The sequence below is a fragment of the Entamoeba histolytica genome, genomic scaffold (assembly GCF_000208925.1).
Source record: "Entamoeba histolytica HM-1:IMSS scf_1104750518367 genomic scaffold, whole genome shotgun sequence".
Lineage (NCBI taxonomy): Eukaryota > Evosea > Mastigamoebida > Endamoebidae > Entamoeba > Entamoeba histolytica.
The window spans coordinates 38402-59776 of NW_001914908.1; the positions used below are offsets into that span (position 1 = coordinate 38402).

General features: G+C 26.2%; 12 protein-coding genes across 12 annotated transcripts; 8 read left to right on the forward strand and 4 right to left on the reverse strand.

Moving 5' to 3' along the window:
- The first annotated feature begins 190 nt into the window (after window positions 1-190).
- On the forward strand, window positions 191-832 carry EHI_134640 (acetyltransferase, putative). Its single transcript, XM_647022.2, has one exon. It carries the CDS (start codon window positions 196-198, stop codon window positions 802-804), a length of 609 nt encoding a protein of 202 aa, XP_652114.1. The 5' UTR covers window positions 191-195; the 3' UTR covers window positions 805-832.
- A 140-nt stretch (window positions 833-972) lies between these two features.
- On the reverse strand, window positions 973-2167 carry EHI_134650 (uncharacterized protein; the record flags this gene model as incomplete). Its single annotated transcript, XM_647023.2, has 2 exons — window positions 973-1190; window positions 1246-2167. 2 exons carry the CDS (start codon window positions 2165-2167, stop codon window positions 973-975), a joined length of 1140 nt encoding a protein of 379 aa, XP_652115.2.
- A 241-nt stretch (window positions 2168-2408) lies between these two features.
- On the forward strand, window positions 2409-3488 carry EHI_134660 (uncharacterized protein; the record flags this gene model as incomplete). The annotated part of the gene is made up of 1 exon (XM_647024.1): window positions 2409-3488. One exon carries the CDS (start codon window positions 2409-2411, stop codon window positions 3486-3488), a length of 1080 nt encoding a protein of 359 aa, XP_652116.1.
- Window positions 3489-3560: 72 nt separating this feature from the next.
- On the reverse strand, window positions 3561-4412 carry EHI_134670 (uncharacterized protein; the record flags this gene model as incomplete). Its single annotated transcript, XM_647025.2, has 1 exon — window positions 3561-4412. One exon carries the CDS (start codon window positions 4410-4412, stop codon window positions 3561-3563), a length of 852 nt encoding a protein of 283 aa, XP_652117.2.
- Window positions 4413-4473: 61 nt separating this feature from the next.
- EHI_134680 (uncharacterized protein) lies at window positions 4474-6105 on the reverse strand (the record flags this gene model as incomplete). The annotated part of the gene is made up of 1 exon (XM_647026.2): window positions 4474-6105. One exon carries the CDS (start codon window positions 6103-6105, stop codon window positions 4492-4494), a length of 1614 nt encoding a protein of 537 aa, XP_652118.1. The 3' UTR covers window positions 4474-4491.
- Window positions 6106-6337: 232 nt separating this feature from the next.
- EHI_134690 (uncharacterized protein) lies at window positions 6338-7480 on the forward strand (the record flags this gene model as incomplete). The annotated part of the gene is made up of 1 exon (XM_647027.1): window positions 6338-7480. One exon carries the CDS (start codon window positions 6338-6340, stop codon window positions 7478-7480), a length of 1143 nt encoding a protein of 380 aa, XP_652119.1.
- Window positions 7481-9611: 2131 nt separating this feature from the next.
- EHI_134700 (uncharacterized protein) lies at window positions 9612-12104 on the forward strand (the record flags this gene model as incomplete). Its single annotated transcript, XM_647028.1, has 1 exon — window positions 9612-12104. The coding sequence occupies one exon, from the start codon at window positions 9612-9614 to the stop codon at window positions 12102-12104; it is 2493 nt and encodes an 830-aa protein (XP_652120.1).
- A 375-nt stretch (window positions 12105-12479) lies between these two features.
- EHI_134710 (uncharacterized protein) lies at window positions 12480-13127 on the forward strand (the record flags this gene model as incomplete). Its single annotated transcript, XM_647029.1, has 1 exon — window positions 12480-13127. One exon carries the CDS (start codon window positions 12480-12482, stop codon window positions 13125-13127), a length of 648 nt encoding a protein of 215 aa, XP_652121.1.
- A 174-nt stretch (window positions 13128-13301) lies between these two features.
- EHI_134720 (ankyrin repeat protein, putative) lies at window positions 13302-13787 on the reverse strand (the record flags this gene model as incomplete). Its single annotated transcript, XM_647030.1, has 1 exon — window positions 13302-13787. One exon carries the CDS (start codon window positions 13785-13787, stop codon window positions 13302-13304), a length of 486 nt encoding a protein of 161 aa, XP_652122.1.
- A 410-nt stretch (window positions 13788-14197) lies between these two features.
- EHI_134730 (transporter, major facilitator family) lies at window positions 14198-15775 on the forward strand (the record flags this gene model as incomplete). Its single annotated transcript, XM_647031.1, has 1 exon — window positions 14198-15775. One exon carries the CDS (start codon window positions 14198-14200, stop codon window positions 15773-15775), a length of 1578 nt encoding a protein of 525 aa, XP_652123.1.
- A 159-nt stretch (window positions 15776-15934) lies between these two features.
- On the forward strand, window positions 15935-16519 carry EHI_134740 (iron-sulfur flavoprotein, putative; the record flags this gene model as incomplete). The annotated part of the gene is made up of 1 exon (XM_647032.1): window positions 15935-16519. The coding sequence occupies one exon, from the start codon at window positions 15935-15937 to the stop codon at window positions 16517-16519; it is 585 nt and encodes a 194-aa protein (XP_652124.1).
- Window positions 16520-17589: 1070 nt separating this feature from the next.
- EHI_134750 (protein tyrosine kinase domain-containing protein) lies at window positions 17590-20928 on the forward strand (the record flags this gene model as incomplete). The annotated part of the gene is made up of 1 exon (XM_647033.1): window positions 17590-20928. One exon carries the CDS (start codon window positions 17590-17592, stop codon window positions 20926-20928), a length of 3339 nt encoding a protein of 1112 aa, XP_652125.1.
- Between the last annotated feature and the right edge of the window lie 447 nt (window positions 20929-21375).

Here is a 21375-nt window from a genome sequence, read left to right on the forward strand (position 1 = left end):
ATTGGTATTGTTATGTTGTTGAATATAATGAAAATTCAGAAGATTTATATAAATTGTTATTATTTTGTGTTGGGTTTTTAGTAATAATCATCAATTATATTTTGTTTGATAAGAAAATAATGAAGAAAGAACAAAAATTCTGACTCTTTTTAAAAAAAAAATAGAATTACTAAAATTGTAAAATTCAAAATAACGATGGCAACACCTACATTTGATGAAAGAAGTTTAATGCTTAATGGAAAGTTATATGATAGTACAGTCCCAGAGTTAGCTCATGACAGAGAGTCTTGTTGTGAAAAAATTATTGATTTTAATTGTGAAAGAAATGCACAAAAGAGATTAGAAATGTTGAAGGATATTGTTGGAAGTCTTGGAGAAAATAGTTGTATACTTCCACCATTTCGTTGTGATTATGGTAAATACATTTCTGTTGGACATGATACATTTATTAATTATAATTTAACAGTACTAGATGCTAATTACGTTAAAATTGGTAATCATGTCTTGATTGGTCCTAATGTCCAACTCATTTCAGCTACTCATCCAACTGATCCACTTATTAGAAATTCTCTTGTTGAATATGGATTACCTATTGTAATTAAAGATGGTGCTTGGATTGGTGCAGGTGCAACTATTCTTCCAGGAATTACAATTGGAGAAAATTCAGTTGTAGGTGCTGCTTCTGTAGTTACTCATGATGTTCCAGATAATACAGTTGTTGCTGGCAATCCTGCAAGAATTATCAGAAAAGTTTCAGAACATCCAGGATGGACAAGAGAACAACGAGACGTTCCACTAAACTAATTAAGAATAACAAATTTAATGTTCAACTAACATTTTTCTTTTTTATTTGATAAGTAAAATATAAATTAATAATTTATAATAAAAAGAATAATCAAATTAATTATTATTGATTAGTAAAGACAATACATTTATTCAAATAAATAAGTAGTCAAACACCAATGCAATTACTTAACTAAGTTCTGGATGACGTTCAATATAATCTTTTACATACCCAAATTTCATTACTTCTTCATCTTTTTTTAATTGAAGTTTTTTTCCTAATAGTTCTGGTTTACTTTTTCTAAGGGAATCAGCTTGGTTTAACATTTTATCAACTTGTTCTCTTTGGTCATCCGTAAAGAAGTCCATATTAAGAATAGCCTGAGACAAGACTTCAACTAGTGCTTCTATTTAATATTAGTAACAGGATATAATTTTGTAAAATCAGTAAAGATAACAAACTAAATTGAGATTTAATAACACAACACTCAAACGCTTTTTTGAGTAAGAAAAATGGAGTAGCAAATTTTCTTCCATTATCATCGTCAAGACCATTTAATTCTTTAATCATTGAAATATAATTTGTTTTTGAATGTTTTGATGCACTAAAAATAATCTTAAGATCTCCAAGAGCTTTAATAAAACTACCTACATCTTTAGGATCACAAATTTGAATTAAAATTTGAGTTGTATTTAATCCAGATTCATTTAAATAACTTCTAAGTTCTTGTTGGTTTGTAATATTATTTACTTGTGGTTGAGGAGTAATATCTTCAATTTTAGCAATAAGATCATTTAATTTGTTTACTTCTTCTCTATTAAAGATTTCAAATCTTGATATATCCTTTGATAATGAAAAAAAACATTGAAGGTCTCTGCATTCAATTCGATTGTTACAAAGACTATCTGAAACAACCCTTTTGAATAATTGATATAACGTTTCGTTTAATGTTTGAGTTAATTTTCGATAATCAACTTTCTGGATATTAGGCATATTTTCTTTAATTTGTGTAACACATTTTTGAAGTTCCCAGACAACTTCACCAAAAGGTTCAGGATATTTATTGTCTTCAATCACATTTTCTAGTCTATTAGTTATTTCATCTGCAATGGTATTCATCTGAAGAGGTATATCATCTTCTTTAATTTCATATCTCTCTTCTTTTAAAATGTTTCTTTGAGGTTCCATTGAATACTCTGAATTATTATAAGGTTCATTTTTTATCGAAATTCCACTTAATAAAATACTTTGAGGTAATTGAAATCTTGCTGTATTTCTTTGTTCAGGAAAGTTATCTTCCCTCAAAAAATCTGGAAGATCAGAATCATCATTATCTATGTTTTGATTAAATTCTGGAGATTCACATGGGTTATATCTTTTCATTTTTATTTTTTGAATCTTCCTCGTTATTTATTCCAGTTTTTTTTCTGTTTTTATTTTTTTTTTTTTTTTTATTTCACAATTCAAAAAGTAAAAATGAAAAACTATATACAAATCATAAGAAGAAAAAACAATTTAAAAGGTGAAAAAGAATAAAAAATTTAAGAGATAATTTAAAAAAAAAATAATCCAAAAAGGTAAAAAATAGTTGAGAGATGAACTAAAAAAGGACTAGTTAAAATAGATGGAGGAAAGTATTCATAACATTGAGCTCAAACAATTTGTTTTTGAAAAGTATATGGACAATAGGGCTGTTGCAGATAAATATTTAATTGACTCAATAACAACAATTAATCAAAAAGATAATGAGACACAAACAGAGGTTAATTCTTTAAAACAACGTATTTCACAGTTAGAGATTGTGGTAATTCAATTAGAAGAAGAGAACAAAACATTGAAAGAAACAATGGAAAAACAAATAAAAGAAAAAAGTGATGAGCTTGAAAAAATGAATCAACGATATTCTCTTTTAGATTCTATATTAAAAGATGTTGTTAGGAGTCTTGAAGAAATGAAAAACCAAAACAAAAATACTTTAATACCAACTGATGAAAAAAAAGAAGAAAATGAAATTCCTGAAAAAATACAAAAAGAAAATGAAGAATGTAAGACGAATGCTAATAACGAGATTGTATTTAAAAAAGATGAGTCAAATGAAAATGAAGTTTCAAAAAAGACATCACCTATCACTGAAGTTGTTGAAACTCAAACTAAAGATGAAGAAAAACAAGAAATAGAAGTAGATGAATTAGAAGAGGAATTATTACTTGACAAAGAATTAAAGTCTCAAATAGAACAGATTAGTACAAAGAAAGTTATTGATGTTATTTATAAAGGAACTGAAGATGGATTTAGTGCTGAAGAGTTTAATAGATGTGTTGGAAGTTACAAGAATATATTATTTGTTATAAAAACAACAAAAAATGAAGTATTTGGAGGTTACTGTAGTGATGTTCCTGTTGTCGATGATATAGCACGAGGAGTTTTTGGAGATAAAGACCATTTTGTATTTACTATAAAGAACAATATCCCTATTAAGTTTGTTAAAAGAGAAATAAATTCTTATAGTACTTGGTTATTCCCTGATGATTCAGAGAATATTCTTTGTTTTGCTGGTGCTTTTTTGATTAGTGGAAATTGTGGAGAGAATGAAGAAAGTAGATTGTCTGGTAATTTCAAGAGAGAGTATGAAGACAATGGTCAAACAATTATTGACCATCCAAATTTCAGAGTTAGTGAATTCTTTGCTATTCAATTGGAATAAAGTAATTATGCTATTTATTTACAATAAAAAAAAATAAACCATTTTACATCTAACCAAATTGAATTGATTTTTTTATTGTCCACTTTCGAATCCACGATTTAACATAGATGTTGATTGACTTAGTTGGATAGGTTGTGATGGAAAAGTTGGAACAACCACTTCATCATCTAATAATGTTCCTTCTCTACTATGAATCACCTTTTCTTCTGTTAAACTTGAAACTGGTTTTTGTTTTTCATTAAAAATAATTTGAGGTTGTAATTTTTGTTCATTTAATTTTTTGTGTTGAGGATGTTTTACTTTTGCAGATGGTAAAGACTGACGGTCAATAATTTCAAATTCACTAGAATCTTCTTCTGAATCTCTATATTCTATTTGTTCTTTGATACGATGTAATTCTTCACTTAACCTTTTTTGTGGTGATTCTGTTTTGTGAATATTTGGAGTTGTTTGTTTTAATAAATCTTTCTGATTTATACGATGGTGAGTGGTTTTCCTTTCTTGTTCTTTAAAAATTCCATTCCAAATATGTTGTATTTTTTCTTTATTATCATTTACAAGTAATTTTTTTGGTTTAGTTGAGGCTTTTGATGATGTCTCAACTTCTTTTTGAGTTTTTATTTGTTTTCTTTGAGCCAAAGACCCTTTCACTTCTTTTTTGTGGTGCTGTTTCTGTTGTTTTTGTTCTTCTTTTGTATTTTTTATTTCTTTCATCATTTTAACCCATTTCTTTATTTCTTCAGGAACTTGAGGCACTTTAAACCCAGCAAGTGAACCAATATCTTCTAAGTACCTTTGTTTTTCTTTTTCAAGAGACTGTAATAAAGGAACAAGTAAATCAAGGTTTTTAGTAATTTCAACATTCAGTGTTTGAACGTTGTTTAAATGCATTTGTTTTACTACTTCCTTAAAAGAATTATTCATTTTTATTAAATGTAAGTTCTCTTCATTTTCTCTTCTCATAAATAATAAAACAAAAAGGTTTACTAAAAAAAATAAAGTGTTATTCAACCATTGTTTGTTCAGCATTTTCGTTTGGATAATTATCTTGAGTTGTTTCTTGCTGAGGTTCCCATCCTAGTTCTTCTTTAATTTTATTTGTTTCTAAATCTTTTAACTCTTTACGTTCTTTCTCAACATTCTTAACTAATTCTGCTACATTTATTTCTACACCAAATAAATTATTATTTAATTCTATACTTGTTTCTTCATTTTCTAAATCTTTTGAGAGTTGAACAATATGTTGAAGTGCTTTTTGAATTGCATTTGATGAAACAATAGGGATTTTTACAACCATCTCCATTTGGCTTTCATTTACTCCACTTACTTGTACAAAACATCTTTTTTCTTTTCTGCAGTACGCTGTTTGAAGTAATGAACTACACAATTCCTTTTTGACAGTAGAATAAGGAAATACTTCTACATCAGGAACTAATGAATATTCTGTTTCAATTAACGCTTGATTAATTTTTTCTCCTACTTCTCTCAAGAAACTACGACTTGATTTATACTCGTCTTCTGTATAATCCCAACTGCCTTTTCTAAATAATTCAACTTTTTCTTTAATAACTTCTAATAATGCTTCATCATCTAATAATGAAAGACCAATATTTTTACGTTCAACATGAACACTTTGATCACTTGGTTTTGTTGTATTAGAAGTATTGACATATTTATGTGGATTTAAATCTACCTTATTACCATTTACATAACTGTCTATTCCAAATTGGCTTGAAGGAAGTAATTCTGCAATTTTGTCAATGAAATGTTCGTCCTCTACAACAGGATTTCCTTCTAAATGAATATCTGTCAATGAGAAAAGTTTACTGAACGCACGTTTCATATTTTGAAAAGATTCAATCAAATTATTTCTTACACTTAATCTTTGAAGATTAAAAAATGGACGACATCCATCCAATGAGGTTAATAAATTATTATCAATAACTAATTGTGAGATTGAACCAACAAATTGAATATCAATGAATTCTATTACATTTGTACTCACATCAATCAAATCCATTGGTCTTTCTCTAATATTTTCTAATACCGCAATTTGGTTTTTTGATAAATCAAGTATTTTGAGGTGTGGAACTGTTAATGCACTAAAAACATCTTCTGGGATTTTTGTAATTTCACAATTTGATAATTTTAGAACTTCTAAATTCTCCCATACTTCTTCTCGTTTTTTGAGTATATTGAAAAAATTATCTGATTGGGACTTAGTCATATTCCAAACTTTAAGTTCTTTTAAACGACATTGAAGAGTATTTGGAAGATGCCAAGGTTGTTTTGTTGTTATTTCAAGTGAAGAGACATTTGTCTTTTCAAGAAATGATAATTCTAAAATAGTACCTTCTATTTCTTTTGGTTTATCATCATCATCCCCAATTGATAATTTAGATATTTGAGATAACATCATAGAAAGAGTTGGGTCTATAGTTTGTGGGGCACAAATTGTATTGAGAAATACTACTTGTGTACAGTTAATACAAACATATCCATTTTCATTTTTATTTTCTACTGTCTTATAAAATAAATCAAGTTGTAGTTTTAGTGTTTCCAATAATGAACTACTTGAATTTTTGGGTTTTAACAACTCACCTAGTTTTGAAATCATTGTTTGCTTATCTTTCTTTTTAAGATGAAGAATTTTCAAGTTCTTTTTAATACTCTTATTTATTTTAACAACAAATAATTTTTATGTCTAGTAACTCAAAAATGAAATAAAGTCATAAGAAAAGACAAACACAAAAAAGAATGAAATGAAAAGACAATGATATTAAAGTACCAAAAACGTATTGAAAAAGAAATTATAGTCTTCAAAAAGTGAAGCAGGTATATTAAACTGAATGGGGTTATATACTAAATATGAGGTTTGTATTCGAAGAATACACTTTAAAACGGTATGTAAAAATGAGTGTTGTGTTAAATGGAGAAAAGGAATTTGCCCATGGAATAAAGGAAAACAAACAATAAAAGGGTTTTGTTTTGGTTCTTCATTTGAAACTTCAGCATTATTGATTCAAATTATTTCAAGAAGTCATATGAAAATAATCATCCGTATCATTAACGAGAGTTACAAAGGAAAGATCATTATAACTAATAAAAATGGAAATTGGGTATGGAATGTTTCTGGTGATATTGTTAATGTTGAAGGAAATGTTACCAAAACATATTGGAATCAACTCAAAGGAATTAAATCAGAACAAATTACAAAAGAGAGCAAAGAAGACTTGCCTCTTAAGACAAAAAAAATTGACCCTGACCAATTATTATTAAAAGAAATGCTTGTCAGAGATACTTATCAAATTAGAAATGAAGATATTACTCCTAAGACTAAAGAAATGTTTATTTCACAAAAGTATCAATTGGAAACTGCTGTCAAGGAAAAACGATTTGATGAAGTGATAAAAATTTTAAAAGAAGATAGTGTTTATAAAATGAATTTAGAGCTTTGTCGTCAACTAATTAAAAAAGTAAATTGTCAAGGGAATGAGGTATTTTGGCTTGGATGTTTAATTCAATTTAGAAAAGAATTAGTAAGGAATGACACATTAAACTTAAAGGAAGTAATTGTCATTGGTAAGATTGTTGGAGAAATTGAAGGAGTATTATCTATGATAGAAAATTCTATTGCTAACTGTTGTAAGATAACTGCTAATGTATTAGCTGACAGGTTAGTGACTTATATTGTTGAAGAAACAAAATACTTTAAAATCAATGGAATTATACAAGAAAAGATTGTTGGAGAAATTAAGAATTTATTGCTTCAAGTAAAACAAGAAATGAGTATGACTAAAAATGAAAATGACTACCCGTTTGTGATGCAAATGTTTAATAATAAGGTTACAAAAAGAATAGTAATGTTTGATTCTTGGGAAATACTTGTTCTCAAATATTCATTAGATGAAATTAGTCAATGGTGTTCTTCAAATAATATTGAGTTTACTATTTATCAAGAAGCACTACACTCTAAGTTAACTCAGTCATAATAGAATTTACTAATGTTTTTAGACAACTATTTGTTTATTTCACAAATTTAATAAAAACACAAAAGAATGTTGATTAGTGCATTTTTTCATAGGAATAGTTTTTGTTTTAGTTTCTGTAAAAGATTATTCTTATTATTAGATTTGCTTCTTACTAATTTTTTAAAGTAAGAATAGAATAAAATTATTACTCAAAACGTCAAAAATATGATAATATTTTTATTATTTCTAAAAATAAACTATAAAAAAGACAAATTATTAAATATTGATTTTTTATTAAAACACCTAAAAATAATAATTTAAAATTTTACATTATTCTTTTTAATTGTTCATTGTAATTTGTATTTTTAAATATTTTAATAAGACAGTCATGACTTATGTATAAACTGCTAATACTTGTTTATAAAACTATAATATTCTTTAATTCTTTATAATTAAGAATGGTTCTAAACCAATCAAATGAGGTTATAAATTCTTAATCCAACTCAGAAAAAAAAATAGCTGTTATTGTCTCTATTTAGCTGTCTTGTTTGGCTTTAAGTTTATTAAAGGATTTTTATAAAGACATTTGTATATAAAAATGAAAAATATATTGTAGAACAAATATTAACTTGACACTTTATGAACAAATTTGAAGCAGTTATGATTCTTATTCAAAAAGTATATTTATAAACTAAGAATAATGGTTATTAATGAAAAATGAAGTTATTACTTATTTTTGTGTTGAAATGAAACTTCATATTCATTTATATTTAGACTTATACTCTTGTATTGATTTGAAGAAAAAAAGAAAAACTTAATAAGTAACTAAAATTATACAAAATTATAAATGTTGATGTTACATTCATTTTGAAAGTACATAATGTTTTAATACAGCTTTTATTTCTAAAAAAAAATATACAGGGAATTATGTTATAAAGAAATTTGAAAAAAGTAGAGTTTATTTAAAGACTACTATCAACTACTGTCATTTGAACAAATATAAATAACATACCTGTTGTAGTATCTCAGGAGTTGTTCTGAAATAATAAAAGATAAAACATATACTCCCTTTCATTGTAAAAAAATTATAGTACAAACATCAATTGAGTTTGTAATACGATTTAATTATTTAACATACAACCAAAATGCATAGTTAATTTGTCTTTTGATTGCTTCTTCCTTTTTTTAATTTCTTCTCGTTTATTCTTCTCAACTCAATTTTTTTTTGATTAATTTATTTAGAAATTTATTATAGTTCTATTATAATATTATAATAATTTTTTGATATAAGAATAAATTTTTCAAAAATAACAAAAATTGATTATATAACAATTATTTAGTTTAAGAATTAAAAAATCATTCGACTTTACCACATGGCGAATCACCACATGATACTTAATTGCAAACCCTACATCCCAAACCAACAACTGTTATATGGAAAGAAAGAAGATGTTTTATGTTTGTTCCCTGATAAAAATAGTTTTGAAAATGAAAGAATTAAAAGAAAAAAAGCACTTCTTCAGAAACAAGAAGATATTAAATTTTGTACAGAAGAACTTGAGATAACTCAAATGTATAATAGCCCTCCAATTATCCCATACAAATGAACTAAAAAAAAAGTAGTCTTTCAAAATGAGATTAACTGGCGTGTATTATATATATTGTAATTCAACACCAAGTACAAAAATATATTTGAATAGTTTTTTATTTTTAATAAAAACCCTTTTATTTTAATTATTAGTTTTAATATAAAAATTATCGAATACAAATTCCATAATAATATATTTATTTTTTATTTTCTACTTTCATTCATTATTTTCTTCTTTATATTAGCGTGTGTCATACCAGAAATGAAGACGAAAATGTCTGTCGTTTCTTTAAGTTAAAAACTCGCAAGATTAATGAGTGGCTGTCTGAGAGAAGACAATATGGCTTCTACTCCGATTATCCCATCGTACATTTTTAAATTTTATAAAAAAAAAATTATTAGATAAATAAAACTAACCGACGATAAATTTGTTGAGAACTTTTTTTTATTGATGATATTCGAATGAATAAAGTTGAAAATTTAGTGATGAGAATCTCTGTTCAAAAAAAAATAGATAACTAAAAAAATCTAAAAAAACATTAAAAAAACTAACAAATTCAAAAAATGAATAATTGGAGTACAATTCAAAGTAAAGCATTAATACGATGGATTAATTTTGTTAATAATGAAAACGTTGTTTCAGTTACAAGTCTTTCAAGTGTTAATTTAATAGAATTATTAGAAAATTTAAGTGGAACAAAATGTCCATATAAATATGAAAAAATACCAAAAACAAACTTTGCCAGAATTGAGGGGTTTGATTGTGTTATTCAATTTGCAAAATCATTAAATGTAAGAATTGTTGGTATTGATGGATTTGACTTATCTGTGGGAAATGAAAAAACATTTCTGGCATTGATCACTGGTATTTTAAATCGTTTTATTGGACTAAGTTCTAAAGAAGTGAGACTAATACACCAATGGATAGCTACTTTAGTTGGACAGCCAATTCGTTCAATGCGTGAATGGGCAACCATTCCAATTCTTGGAAAATTATCAAAATGCCAAGAACATCCATTAGAACGATTAGAAAAATTAGGAGTTCCGATGTTAGTTGATGAAGAAGATTTAGGAAAAGAAGAGTTATCAATGAATATATATTTGGTGTATTTATATGAAAAAAGAAAAGAGATTGAAGCTTTGAATAAAGAGATGATTATTGATTTAACTGGAGATAAAAAGGTTGTTGAAGAAACGGTTGAAGAACTGAAACAAATTAAAAGTGGAATTATTCCTAAAGCTATAGAAGAAATTAAAGACATAAATGAAAATAAATTAGCTGTTGTTAATGAAATCGAACTAAGTGAAGATGATGACTCTACTTCTACATTCAGTTCAAGTGAACTTGACAGTGGGTTTGTCTCTCCAATGATGTCTGTTACAAGAGAAATACCTAGAAACAATTGTGTTGAATTAATTGCATTAGAAGCTTTAAAAAAAGAAGAAAGTTTTAAACATGAAGTTGTTGAACCAGACTTTGAGTTAAAAGAAGTTGAAAACAATTTAGAATATATTAATAAAGAAGAATCTACAGAAGAAGAAGAAGATGATGATGAACAACTGGAAAGCCAAAGTAATGAAATAGAAAATATAGAAAAAGATTCTAACACTAATATTACACATATTGTTTCAAACAACACAGAAGAGAGTATTCTAGAAAATAACCAATCTGATAATATCAATAATAATTGTGTTGATGAAAAATGTATAGAGAAAGATAAATTAATTCATGAAGAAGAACAAACTATTCCCAACTTTCAAAATCAACTCATTGATGATGAAAGTAATGTCTTTGAACAGAAAAAAGAGAAAGATGCTATTTTAGAACAAGATAATGTCATAGAAAACAAACAAATTATAGAAAACAATAATCAAAGCAAAAATGATATTGAAACAACAGAACAACACACAACAGAGATAATCAACCAAAGTACATTTACTCTCTCTGAACAACAACAAAATAAAAAAGAAGTTTCTAGTTTAATAGAAGTAAATAAAGTCTTAGATGAAAGTCAAGATGAATTAAATGAAAACAAAATAGTTGTTAAAGCTCATCCAACAACAACTGAACCAATAATAATAGAACCTAATCCCTCAACTGAATCTTCACAAAAACGTAGAATTAATAAAATTGAGTTTTATAAACCAACACAATTATCTTACAGTTATCAAGAAAAATCATATATTGAATCACCAAGAAAACGTGGGACTTCTCTATCCTCTATTTCACGACAAGCTGAAAATAATTCTATTGAATTAAGTCCAAAAGAAATAGAAAAAGAAGGGATTTTCTTTACTCCAAGATATTATGGTAAATTTAAAGCTGCAGATGCTTTATCTAAAATATCTCGTCAACGATCAAATACATCGAATAAAAAGGATGTAGTTCCTATTTTAATTATTCCACCACAACCAAGTAATACTTCTTTAGTTGAAGAAGTTATGTTAGACCAAGATAGATTATTTAAAATGGAGACAGAGAATAGGATACGAAGAGAAAATGATTTAGCAAGGATTAGGACTTTTAAAGAAAAGAAAAGTGAGTATATGAGATGTGTTGATAGTGATTATTTAATTAAATCATATCTCGATGATTTCAAAAAATGGACAGGTAAATCTCAATATCAAGTTATTTATGATTCAGCCAAAGATGAATTTCCAATAGAGTTTACAGGACTGACTAATATTATGATATTACTTGTAGGTAAACGGTTAAATATTTTTGGGTGGTATAATACGAAAAAAATACCATCTTATGGATTTATTAAAAACGATCCTGGACATTTTGTTTTTACACTTCAAAATCCTTTTAATATTGCTCCAACTCCATTTTATCCTATAAAAAAGAAATGTAAGTCTTGTGCTATTCATCCAGGTGAACATATATTTATTTCATTAAAAAAAACAATGAATGTAATAAAAAAAGGAAAGGTTTTTGTTGTTGAAATGGGAATGAAATTTAGTCAACGATATACAGACCCTTCACTTGCTGGAGATACTCTTTTTATTAAAGATGAAAATGTAATGGAAAAAGTGTTAGTGGTTCAATGGATGTAATTTATTTTTTGTGAAATAACAAAAATTTTTTAAATTTGAATAAAAAAGAGTTAAAACTTAACAAAATCTAATAACATAATTTCTTTTTATAGATAAAGTTGTATGAAAATAAAACTTAAAATAGTTTATTATAATATTAAATATAATACTTTTATTATAAACTTAAAAATATAATGAAGGTTTCAAATATAGAACAAAAAAAATATTAATAAATAAATTAATAAAAAAAACTATTTTTAAAGGGTTTGAAGTATTTAATTTTATAATAGTAAAAAGAATAATAAAATAATACTATTTGTTTAATTGTTCTATTTTAGATGACTTCAAAACAAGGGGTATAAAAGGGTTTAAATTCATAGTTTACTTCATCACGAAATGGATAAATCATTACATTCTGTTACTTCAGTAAGTCCAAAGCTAAACAAAAATGAACAAGAGAAAAAGAGAAAATATAATTCTGTTCATTTAGAGAATTTAAGAGAAATTCTTTATATTAGTTTATTAAATAACTGGGGATTTTCTTTTGTTTTTGTTAAACCAAAAAAGTTTAATATTCATACTGTGTTACCATTTATCCATATTTCTAAATGTATTGATCCTTTTGGGAATATTGTGTTTAGTTATGATGAACTAAGAAATGAAGCAATTAGACTAAAAGTTGGTGAAGGAAAAAAAGATATGGAAAGAAGAATTACTCAATACATCAAAACTCAATCAAATAACATTCTTGTTGACTGTATTCTTTCTATGAAATTTGTTACTGCTACAGAGAAAAAATCAACAAAAGCTATTACTGTTAATACTTCTATTCCTTCAATTAGAAAAATAGATCAAATTATTATTTTTGATGGGACAAGTCATTGGTCTATTTCTTTGAAAGATGAAAGTACTATTGCTTTTCTTGATGAAATTCATAAACAAATATTTGAAAATGCTATTAAAGTAAATTTATGGCTTATCCCTTTAACTATTCCAATTAATTCTGTACTTCAATATATACCAAATATAATACCAACTAACTAATAAACTGATGAAATATTAAAATAAATGTCTCATCAAGTATTATGTAATTATTACTAATTATTATATTTAATTTATGTTTAACTCTTTCTATTTCTTTTTATAAATAAAACATAAATAAAAAATATCATTCTGAAGTTGAAAAAAATAAATTGAATGGATGATAAAAAAGTAAGTTTAATCATCATCTGAATCACGTGAATCCTCACAATCTTCATCAAGGTTAACTGTTGGAATGTATAAAAGTTTCTTTGCTTCAAGACTTTTAGCAACCATAAATGGAGTTTCTCCTTTATCATTCTTAATAGTAATATCTGCTCCAAGTGAAATTAATTTTGCAATTGTTTGTACTTTATCTCTCCAAGCTGCTTTATGTAATGGAGTTTCTCCTGTCTTGTCTTGAAGATTAACATTACCACCATAATGTACTAATGTTTCAATAGTATTTGGATATCCAGAATGTGCAGCCCAGTGCATAGAAGATTGTCCAAGTGAATCAACTTTATTAATATCAATTTTTTTAGTTGGATCCTCCATATATTCTCTAATTAACTCATCTTCTCCAGCTTTTGCTGCAGCAATAAGTCTTGAAGGCTTTGTGAATGTAGCTTTTGGGTCTTTTTCTGAAGCCTTTCTTTTTGCAGGAATTGGTGGTTGACTCATTTCTTTTGGTTCTTTCTATTTTTAAGTTCATCGTTGGAGTTCTTTTATTCTGAGTTCTTTACTTAATTTTTGCAGAAAAAGATTTTTGTTAATTTTGTTTTTTGTTTTTCTTATATAACAGAAAATGATTTAATTATATTTTGATAAGTTGTGAAACATTGAGATTATTTGTCTTTTTAAGAAAAAAAAAAAAAAAAGGAATATAGAAGAAAAAAATAGAAAAAACTATTTCAATAAGAATATCATCAACGTGACTGAGAATGAAACCGAATGCAGTTTCTTGTGCATTTCTAATCGACAACCTTCTGTTATTTTTTTTTCAAAAGAAAAAATTGAATAATTTATTGGTAATACTGAGAGTTTTAGATCTGACAGAAGAACTATAAAAGTAGTTGGGTTGTATATTAGGGATGAATAAATGCTTAAAGATTTTATTATTTCCTTTTAGTAACTTACCACGACATTTGTTAGTTGCATTTTTATATAATACTTCTTGTTATTTTTACTGGATTGTAGTTCCATTATTATTTAATGAGCAAGGAGCTTCAGCAATTCAATTAGCATTGCTCCAAACTGTATGCTTTTTGATTTATGCATCATTAGCACCTTTCGGTGGTAAATTAGCAGATAAATTAAACCCATTTATTGTCCTTAGACTATCAATGGTATTCTTAACTATTGGTGAAGTAATAGTTGCTATATGGCCAACTAGTAAAATTGGATTTTATTTCTCAGCAGCATTTTGGGCATTTTCTGCTTTAACTTTTTGGCCAGCTGCTGTAGGTACAATAGGTAAAGAAGCTGGTATAGGACATGAGGCAAGAGACTCTGGTTTATTTGCTGTATCATGGTCATTTGGTAAAGCTATTGGATATGCGGCTGGAGGTTTTTTAAAATCAGCACTTGGTGCAAGTACATCATTGTATATTGCTATTGGAATTAATGTTGTTATTGTGATTGTTTATCCATACAGACATGTTAAATGGTTAAGAGAAAAAATTAAAAAGGAGAAAGAAGAAAAGAAAATGTTAAAGAATGCTGTTGAAATGAATAAAGAAAAAGAAGCAAATGATGTCAAGGTAAATGTAAGTCCATCATTACAACAAGAAATTGAAGAATCACAAATGACAAAAGAACAAATAAATCAAGAAGAAAAAGATGATGTAGTAATTCCTAATGAAGTTGTTAATGAAGCAAATATTAAAATAAAAGTAAAATGGAATGATAAACAATTAAAAAATAAAACATATATTTATTTAGGATATATTATGCAATTGGGATTATTTGGAGCGTCATGTGTTATTACTAATCAATATATTAAAATTGCTGATGAAAAATCAATAGGAATTCCAATGAAAGGAAGTCCTGAAGATAACTTTGTTTCATTCAATTTTTTCATTATGTACTTTGCACAAACAATTATGTTTGGTATTATGAGTTTTACTGATAAATGGACTTATCATCGATCATTATGTTTACTTGCTCAAGCTATTTTCTTAGTATTTTCATTATTATTAGTTGTTGTATTTAATCCATATGTTATTTTTGCTATGTCTTTTATTGCTGGATTAGCTGCTGGATTTAGTTATCAAACATCAACTTATTACTCTCTCAGAGCAAGTGAAAAATCAAAAAGTTTATTTGTAGGAGTAAGTGAAAGTGTTGCATCTATGTCTAATGCAATTTTACCTTTAATTGCAGGGCTTTTATCTAATGCATTTGGGGTATTTGCACCAATGTATTTTATTGTTGTTGTTATGTTAATAACATTAACTACAACAGCCATTATTTATCATATCGGTTATTTTATTAACAATAAAAGACAAGCTAAACGTGCTGAACCAACTTCTCTTAGGGAAAATAATGAAGGACCATCTCCTATTGAAACAACTAAACTTGAACAAGTTCAAGTGACTGAACCTAATTCAGAACAACCACAACAAGAAATTTCAGAAAAGTTACAAGAAAATACTAATGAATTATTATAATTTATACTTGTTTTCTTATTATTTTTATTTATATCACATAATAAATCTAAAAATAAGAAAAGAACGAAAATAGTGAAAATTCTTTTTTTTAAACTTTTCTTTTTTTTTTTTTCGTAATATTTAAAAAACTTTGAATCTTAATTTTAACCATTTACTTGAATGGTTGTTAAAGTACTTGTTCTTCTTGGAAGTTATAGAGAAAACTCAAGTAGTAGTCTTTATGCAAAAGCATTTCTTGAAGGATTATCTTCTAAAACTCAAATTGAAAGTAAAACTATTAATCTTGCACAAAAAAAATTAGATGGATGTACAGGATGTTATGCTTGTTCACCAAAGGAAAGTTTTTATTGTGTTATAAAAGATGGTTTTGAAGAAGTTATGCAAGAAGTTGTAGATTCTGATATTGTTATTTTTGCATATCCAGTTTATTGGTATGCCATTCCAGGAGAAATTAAAAACTTTGTTGATAGAACTGTTTGTTTATTTGATATGAAAACATATGGAATCAAACCAAGTTTAAAAGATAATTTCTCTAAAAAACTATTTGTTTGTATTTCAAATTCAGCAGAAGAAGGTAAAAGTATTTGTGAACGAGCTGCTTATCCTGTTCAATCATTTGTTGAGTCATATGGAGCTAAGTATCAAGGAGTTTATTTATCTGGTACACAAAGAGAAGAAAACAAAAATCAAAGTCGAATCAATGAAGCTAAACAAGCTGGAATTAAGGCTTTTAATAAACTTTAAATTAGTTGAAGTATAATTTTACTTTTTTTTTAATGAAACTAATTTCTATCATTTTTTTTTTCCTTTTTATATTTGAAATTGTGGAAGAAATATTAATAAGAAAAGTCAAATTTCTTTTTTTTTGATGATAATAATAGAATCATATTTTTCTTTTGAAAGATAAAAAAATTCGTTTTCATTTTATAATCAAAATGTGTTTCATAACTTTGGTTTTTACTATTTTTTATAATTTATATATAAATAATTATATTTTTTTAGTTTACTAATTTCAATTTTAATCTTCTTTATATCTCATTTCTTATATACAACTTTTTTGTCTAAATACCGAAACATTTTTCATATTTAAAATCCTTTTTTTTAATAAAAAATTATTATTTGTTGTTATAGTTTTGACCTATTCTAGTTATTTTTTCAATTACAATAAATATGGTAGTTTATTTAATTGTTTTTATAGTTAATCTATTGTATCAAAAAGTATTTTTTTTCCTTCTTTATATGAACATAAAACACGAATCTGATAGTACTTACATAACGTTGTTATTTATTTTAGTTAGTTATTGGTTACATTATCTGATAAATTTTTGCTATTAGAATGGTTTATTTTTAGTAAATTCTCATTAAAGGATATATAATTTTTATACAAAGATATAATTTAAATATTTCTATATATTTTTAATTGAATTGTTTATTATCTATTATTAAATGTTTTTGGTTAGTATTAAAATTTCCTACTTTCTTTAGGTATAAGAGGTGTTATACAAAAGTAATTAATATTTTCTAATTCATATTTCCTAGTCATTCAAATAATTAGAGGGATGTTGTAGTAAAAGATTAATTTTAATAAATAGTCAACTTAAAAAAAGACAATGTTTTGAGTTACTTAAAATAAAAATAAATAGAATATATTACAATATGAGAAATGTAAAAATGTTTTTCATTTTTTAAAAAAAATCATTTAAACTTGAACAATTTTTTTCTGGTTAATTTAAAAAAGGATTTTAGTAAACCAAAATTATCAGACAGAAGAAAAAGAAAGAAAATCTATTTGAAAACAAATTGATTAGATTCAAATGCAACACCATAAACTACTGCCTATATGTTTTGCACTAATCATTTTAGTTTCAACAGGATATCCATGCAATGATTTTTGTTTGAGCTGTATCTATGGACAATGTGAAATATGTGATGAAAAGGCAGGAATGCTTATTTCTTGTGGTGGGTGTCAAACTGGCTATTATCCTTTCGGGATGAGATGTGAAAAGATCGTAAATCAACCAAAAACGTGTGAATCTTTTTTGACATCTTTTCCATCAAAATTTGTCATTAATAATTTCTTAACTTTAACTTTTCCAGACATAGTTTATTTTGTAGAAACTCCTTGCTTTAATACGTTACCTTATTTAATTCAACAAACTAAAGGATATTATTATGTACTTTATTCAGAGAATAATCTTTATTCATTTAGTTCAAATTCTCTATTACTAATAAGTATTCAAAATTCATGTTCAAGTTGTGTACAAGTATTTGATACTGAACATCCTTTTTATATTTTATTAGAGAAAAGAGAGTATGTTCTTTTTTTGTCAGGAATGGTATCAACTCAATTAACTATTCAAAGAACTGACCTTTATTCTTTCGCTTCAATATTTGATTTTAATAATCAAACTCAATATAATCAAATAAGAAAGAATTATTATGGTAATACATTGTGTTATAATCATAATATTCTTGGTCATTGGTTTCGATTCGTTGGAAATAAAACTGTTTCGTATCAAATTAAAACAACTGGAAGTGATGTTATTCTCTCATTACAAACACAACATTCATGTATTGGAATGTATTCTAATTTAACATCTCTATCTGTTATGTTTCGTTATAATGAAGAAACATTAATTTTTGGGAGTGGAGATTCACTTCAAATAACTGTTTCTTGTGTAGGATGTATTGGTGGAGTATGTAGTTCAAAGTTTCAAGAATGTTTATGTGAAAAGAATTTTGTATCAATTAATGGAGAATGTACAAAATGTGGAAATGGAGTATTAGATGATGGAGAAGAATGTGAATTAAATCAACCATTTTGTGATAATCAATGTAAATGTATAGAAGAATATTACTATGTTAATGGAAGTTGTGTTAGGAACTATTGTGGAAATTATCGTCTTGACCCAGGAGAAGAGTGTGATGGTGGATTAGGTTGTGATAAACGATGTAAATGTACTAGGAGATATAAACCAAATGGAAATGTATCATGTGAATATAAATATTTAAACAATATAATTTTTGTTTCATGTTTTGTAGGAATTTATGCATTGTATTACTTTATAGTATTAGTTGTAACGTTAATTAAATCTAATAAAATATCTAAAGTTATGAAAAATACAAAAAAAGAAGGATTGATTTGTGGTACAATTATTCCATTTAATAAAGAAGGAAAAAGATATATTCCACTTGAATCACTTCATAACTACGTCGTTTTTAATCCATCATCAGTTACATTTAATGATTCTACAATAAGACCGGATGTAGATGAAGTTGCAAGAACAAAAATCTGTATTACTAATTGTAGAAAAGAAACATTAAGCTTTATATTACATGGTCATGAAGAATATAAATATGAGTTAGTCTTTGAACCGTCTGTAGGAAATATTCGTGGAGGACAAACTGTTGTAATTAAAGTTAAAATTCTTATTCGATGTACAACAATAATTAATAATAAAAAAATACCCATTACATTGGAATGGGGAAATTGGAAAATTGTACGTCACTCTATGGAAGATGAAGACATTCTAAATCTTTCAGAAAAAACAGAACATTCAGAAGACGAAGTGGATGATGACGATGAAGTAGAATCAAGTGAAAGTAATGGTGAAAAAAAAATAACAAGAATTTATACTTATTTAAATCTTAATGCAGAATCCGCAGTATCTACTAAATTAGATTATGAAGAAGTTAGATTAGAACAACCACCAGTTGGAGCAGGAACATTTGGAATTGTTTATAGAGCTAAATGGAGGAAAATAGAAATTGCTGTTAAAGTATTAAAAACTGATATGGTTGATTTAAAAGATTTAATGCCTAATTTTGAACAAGAAGCAGAATTAATGGAAAGACTGAGATGTCAAAATATTGTTAATTTTATTGGAACTATTGTTACTCCAGATACTTTATGTATTGTTACAGAATTTTGTACATTGGGGTCTTTAAGAAAATATATGAAATTAAATAAAATGACTACATTAATGAAAGTAAGAATATGTCAAGATATAGCTATTGGGATGGGTTATCTTCATCAAAATGATATCATTCACCATGACTTAAAAACTGATAATGTTTTAGTATATTCTAAAAATCCATATGATCCTGTTGTTTGTAAAGTTAGTGATTTTGGAACATCACAAGCATTTATTGAATCTTCCAATACTATTACTATTCGTGATGTTGGTACACCAATGTATATGGCTCCTGAAGTACATAGAACGGGAAAATTAACATTAAAATCAGATGTTTTTTCATTTGCTATTTGTATGTTAGAAATATGGTTAACTCATGACCCTTATCCAATTATTGAATTTCATGACGGTGATAGTGTATTAAACTTTGTTTGTTCAGGAAAAAGAATTGGAATACCAAAAGATTGTGTTTATAGAGAAATTATAAAACAGTGTTGGCGTCAAAAACCTGAACGACGACCTGGCTTTTCACAAATTAATGAAATGATTAGCACATTGGTTCAGTCAATAACAACAAAAAGAAAAGAAGAAATTCTACCAAATTCTAATATCAAATCACCTGTAATTGATAGAAACATAACTAGATCAGGGTCAAAGTCTAGGCTTGGTATTGTTTATAAGAATCCATCATTAAAACATAGTGCTAGTAATTTACTAAAACCAAGAGCAAGGAGTGGTGGAAAAAAAGGTGGTTATTCTTTAATGGTTCCAAGATCTACCTCAGCAAAAAGTGAAGAAGAAAAACTTATACCAATTAACCAATTACAACAACCTGAAACAAAAGAAGAAGAAGACCCACATATATTACTTACAACCCCTGATATAAAAACAGGTAGTGCAAGTACTAGTGATAGTATAAAAATTAATGACCAAATAAATAAATCAACTAAAATGTTTATGCCAACTAATTCCCCAATAAAAATTGTTGGTACTGTAAAATCAGAAAATGAAAGTAGTGATACAGAAGAAGTAGACTTTGAAAATAAAACTAGAAATAGTTTAGGTCAAAGTTATGATAATGATAAATTAAATAAACCAGTTGAACCAATGGACGACATGGAATATTTAGATTTCTTAGACCCACATAGACTTTGTAAACGAGAAGCTACAATAAGAAGAAATGCTACCATGATTAATTATCCTTCTTCAAGAAAAGGAAATTGGCTCAATTTTAAATAGAAGAAGAAAGAACTTTTATCAATATTAGACTTAATTAATTGTTTATTTTAACTCATTAAAGTCTTAATCCTTTTTTTTTTTATTAAAATTGTTGTTTCCTGAATCTTTTCTTCTAACTAAATACCTATCATAGGTAAATCCTATACAACCAATCATATATTATTTATTATTATACTCAGAATAATAAAGGTGTTATTCATATACGAGGATAAAAATATCTCTTATTATCTTTTTTTATAATATTCTATTCAATCCATCTCTTCTAACATAAACAGAACCAAATTAGACAACAAAGCAATAATAATCACAATAACTCCTTAATGTTTTTTTTGTAAACTACTAAAAAAAGATTTTATGGTATTTGAAAAAATTTTTGAAGAAATTCTTTTGTCTGTCAATAATAATTATGTAGAAACAGTATGAGAAAAGTTCTTTTTGTCTAAGACT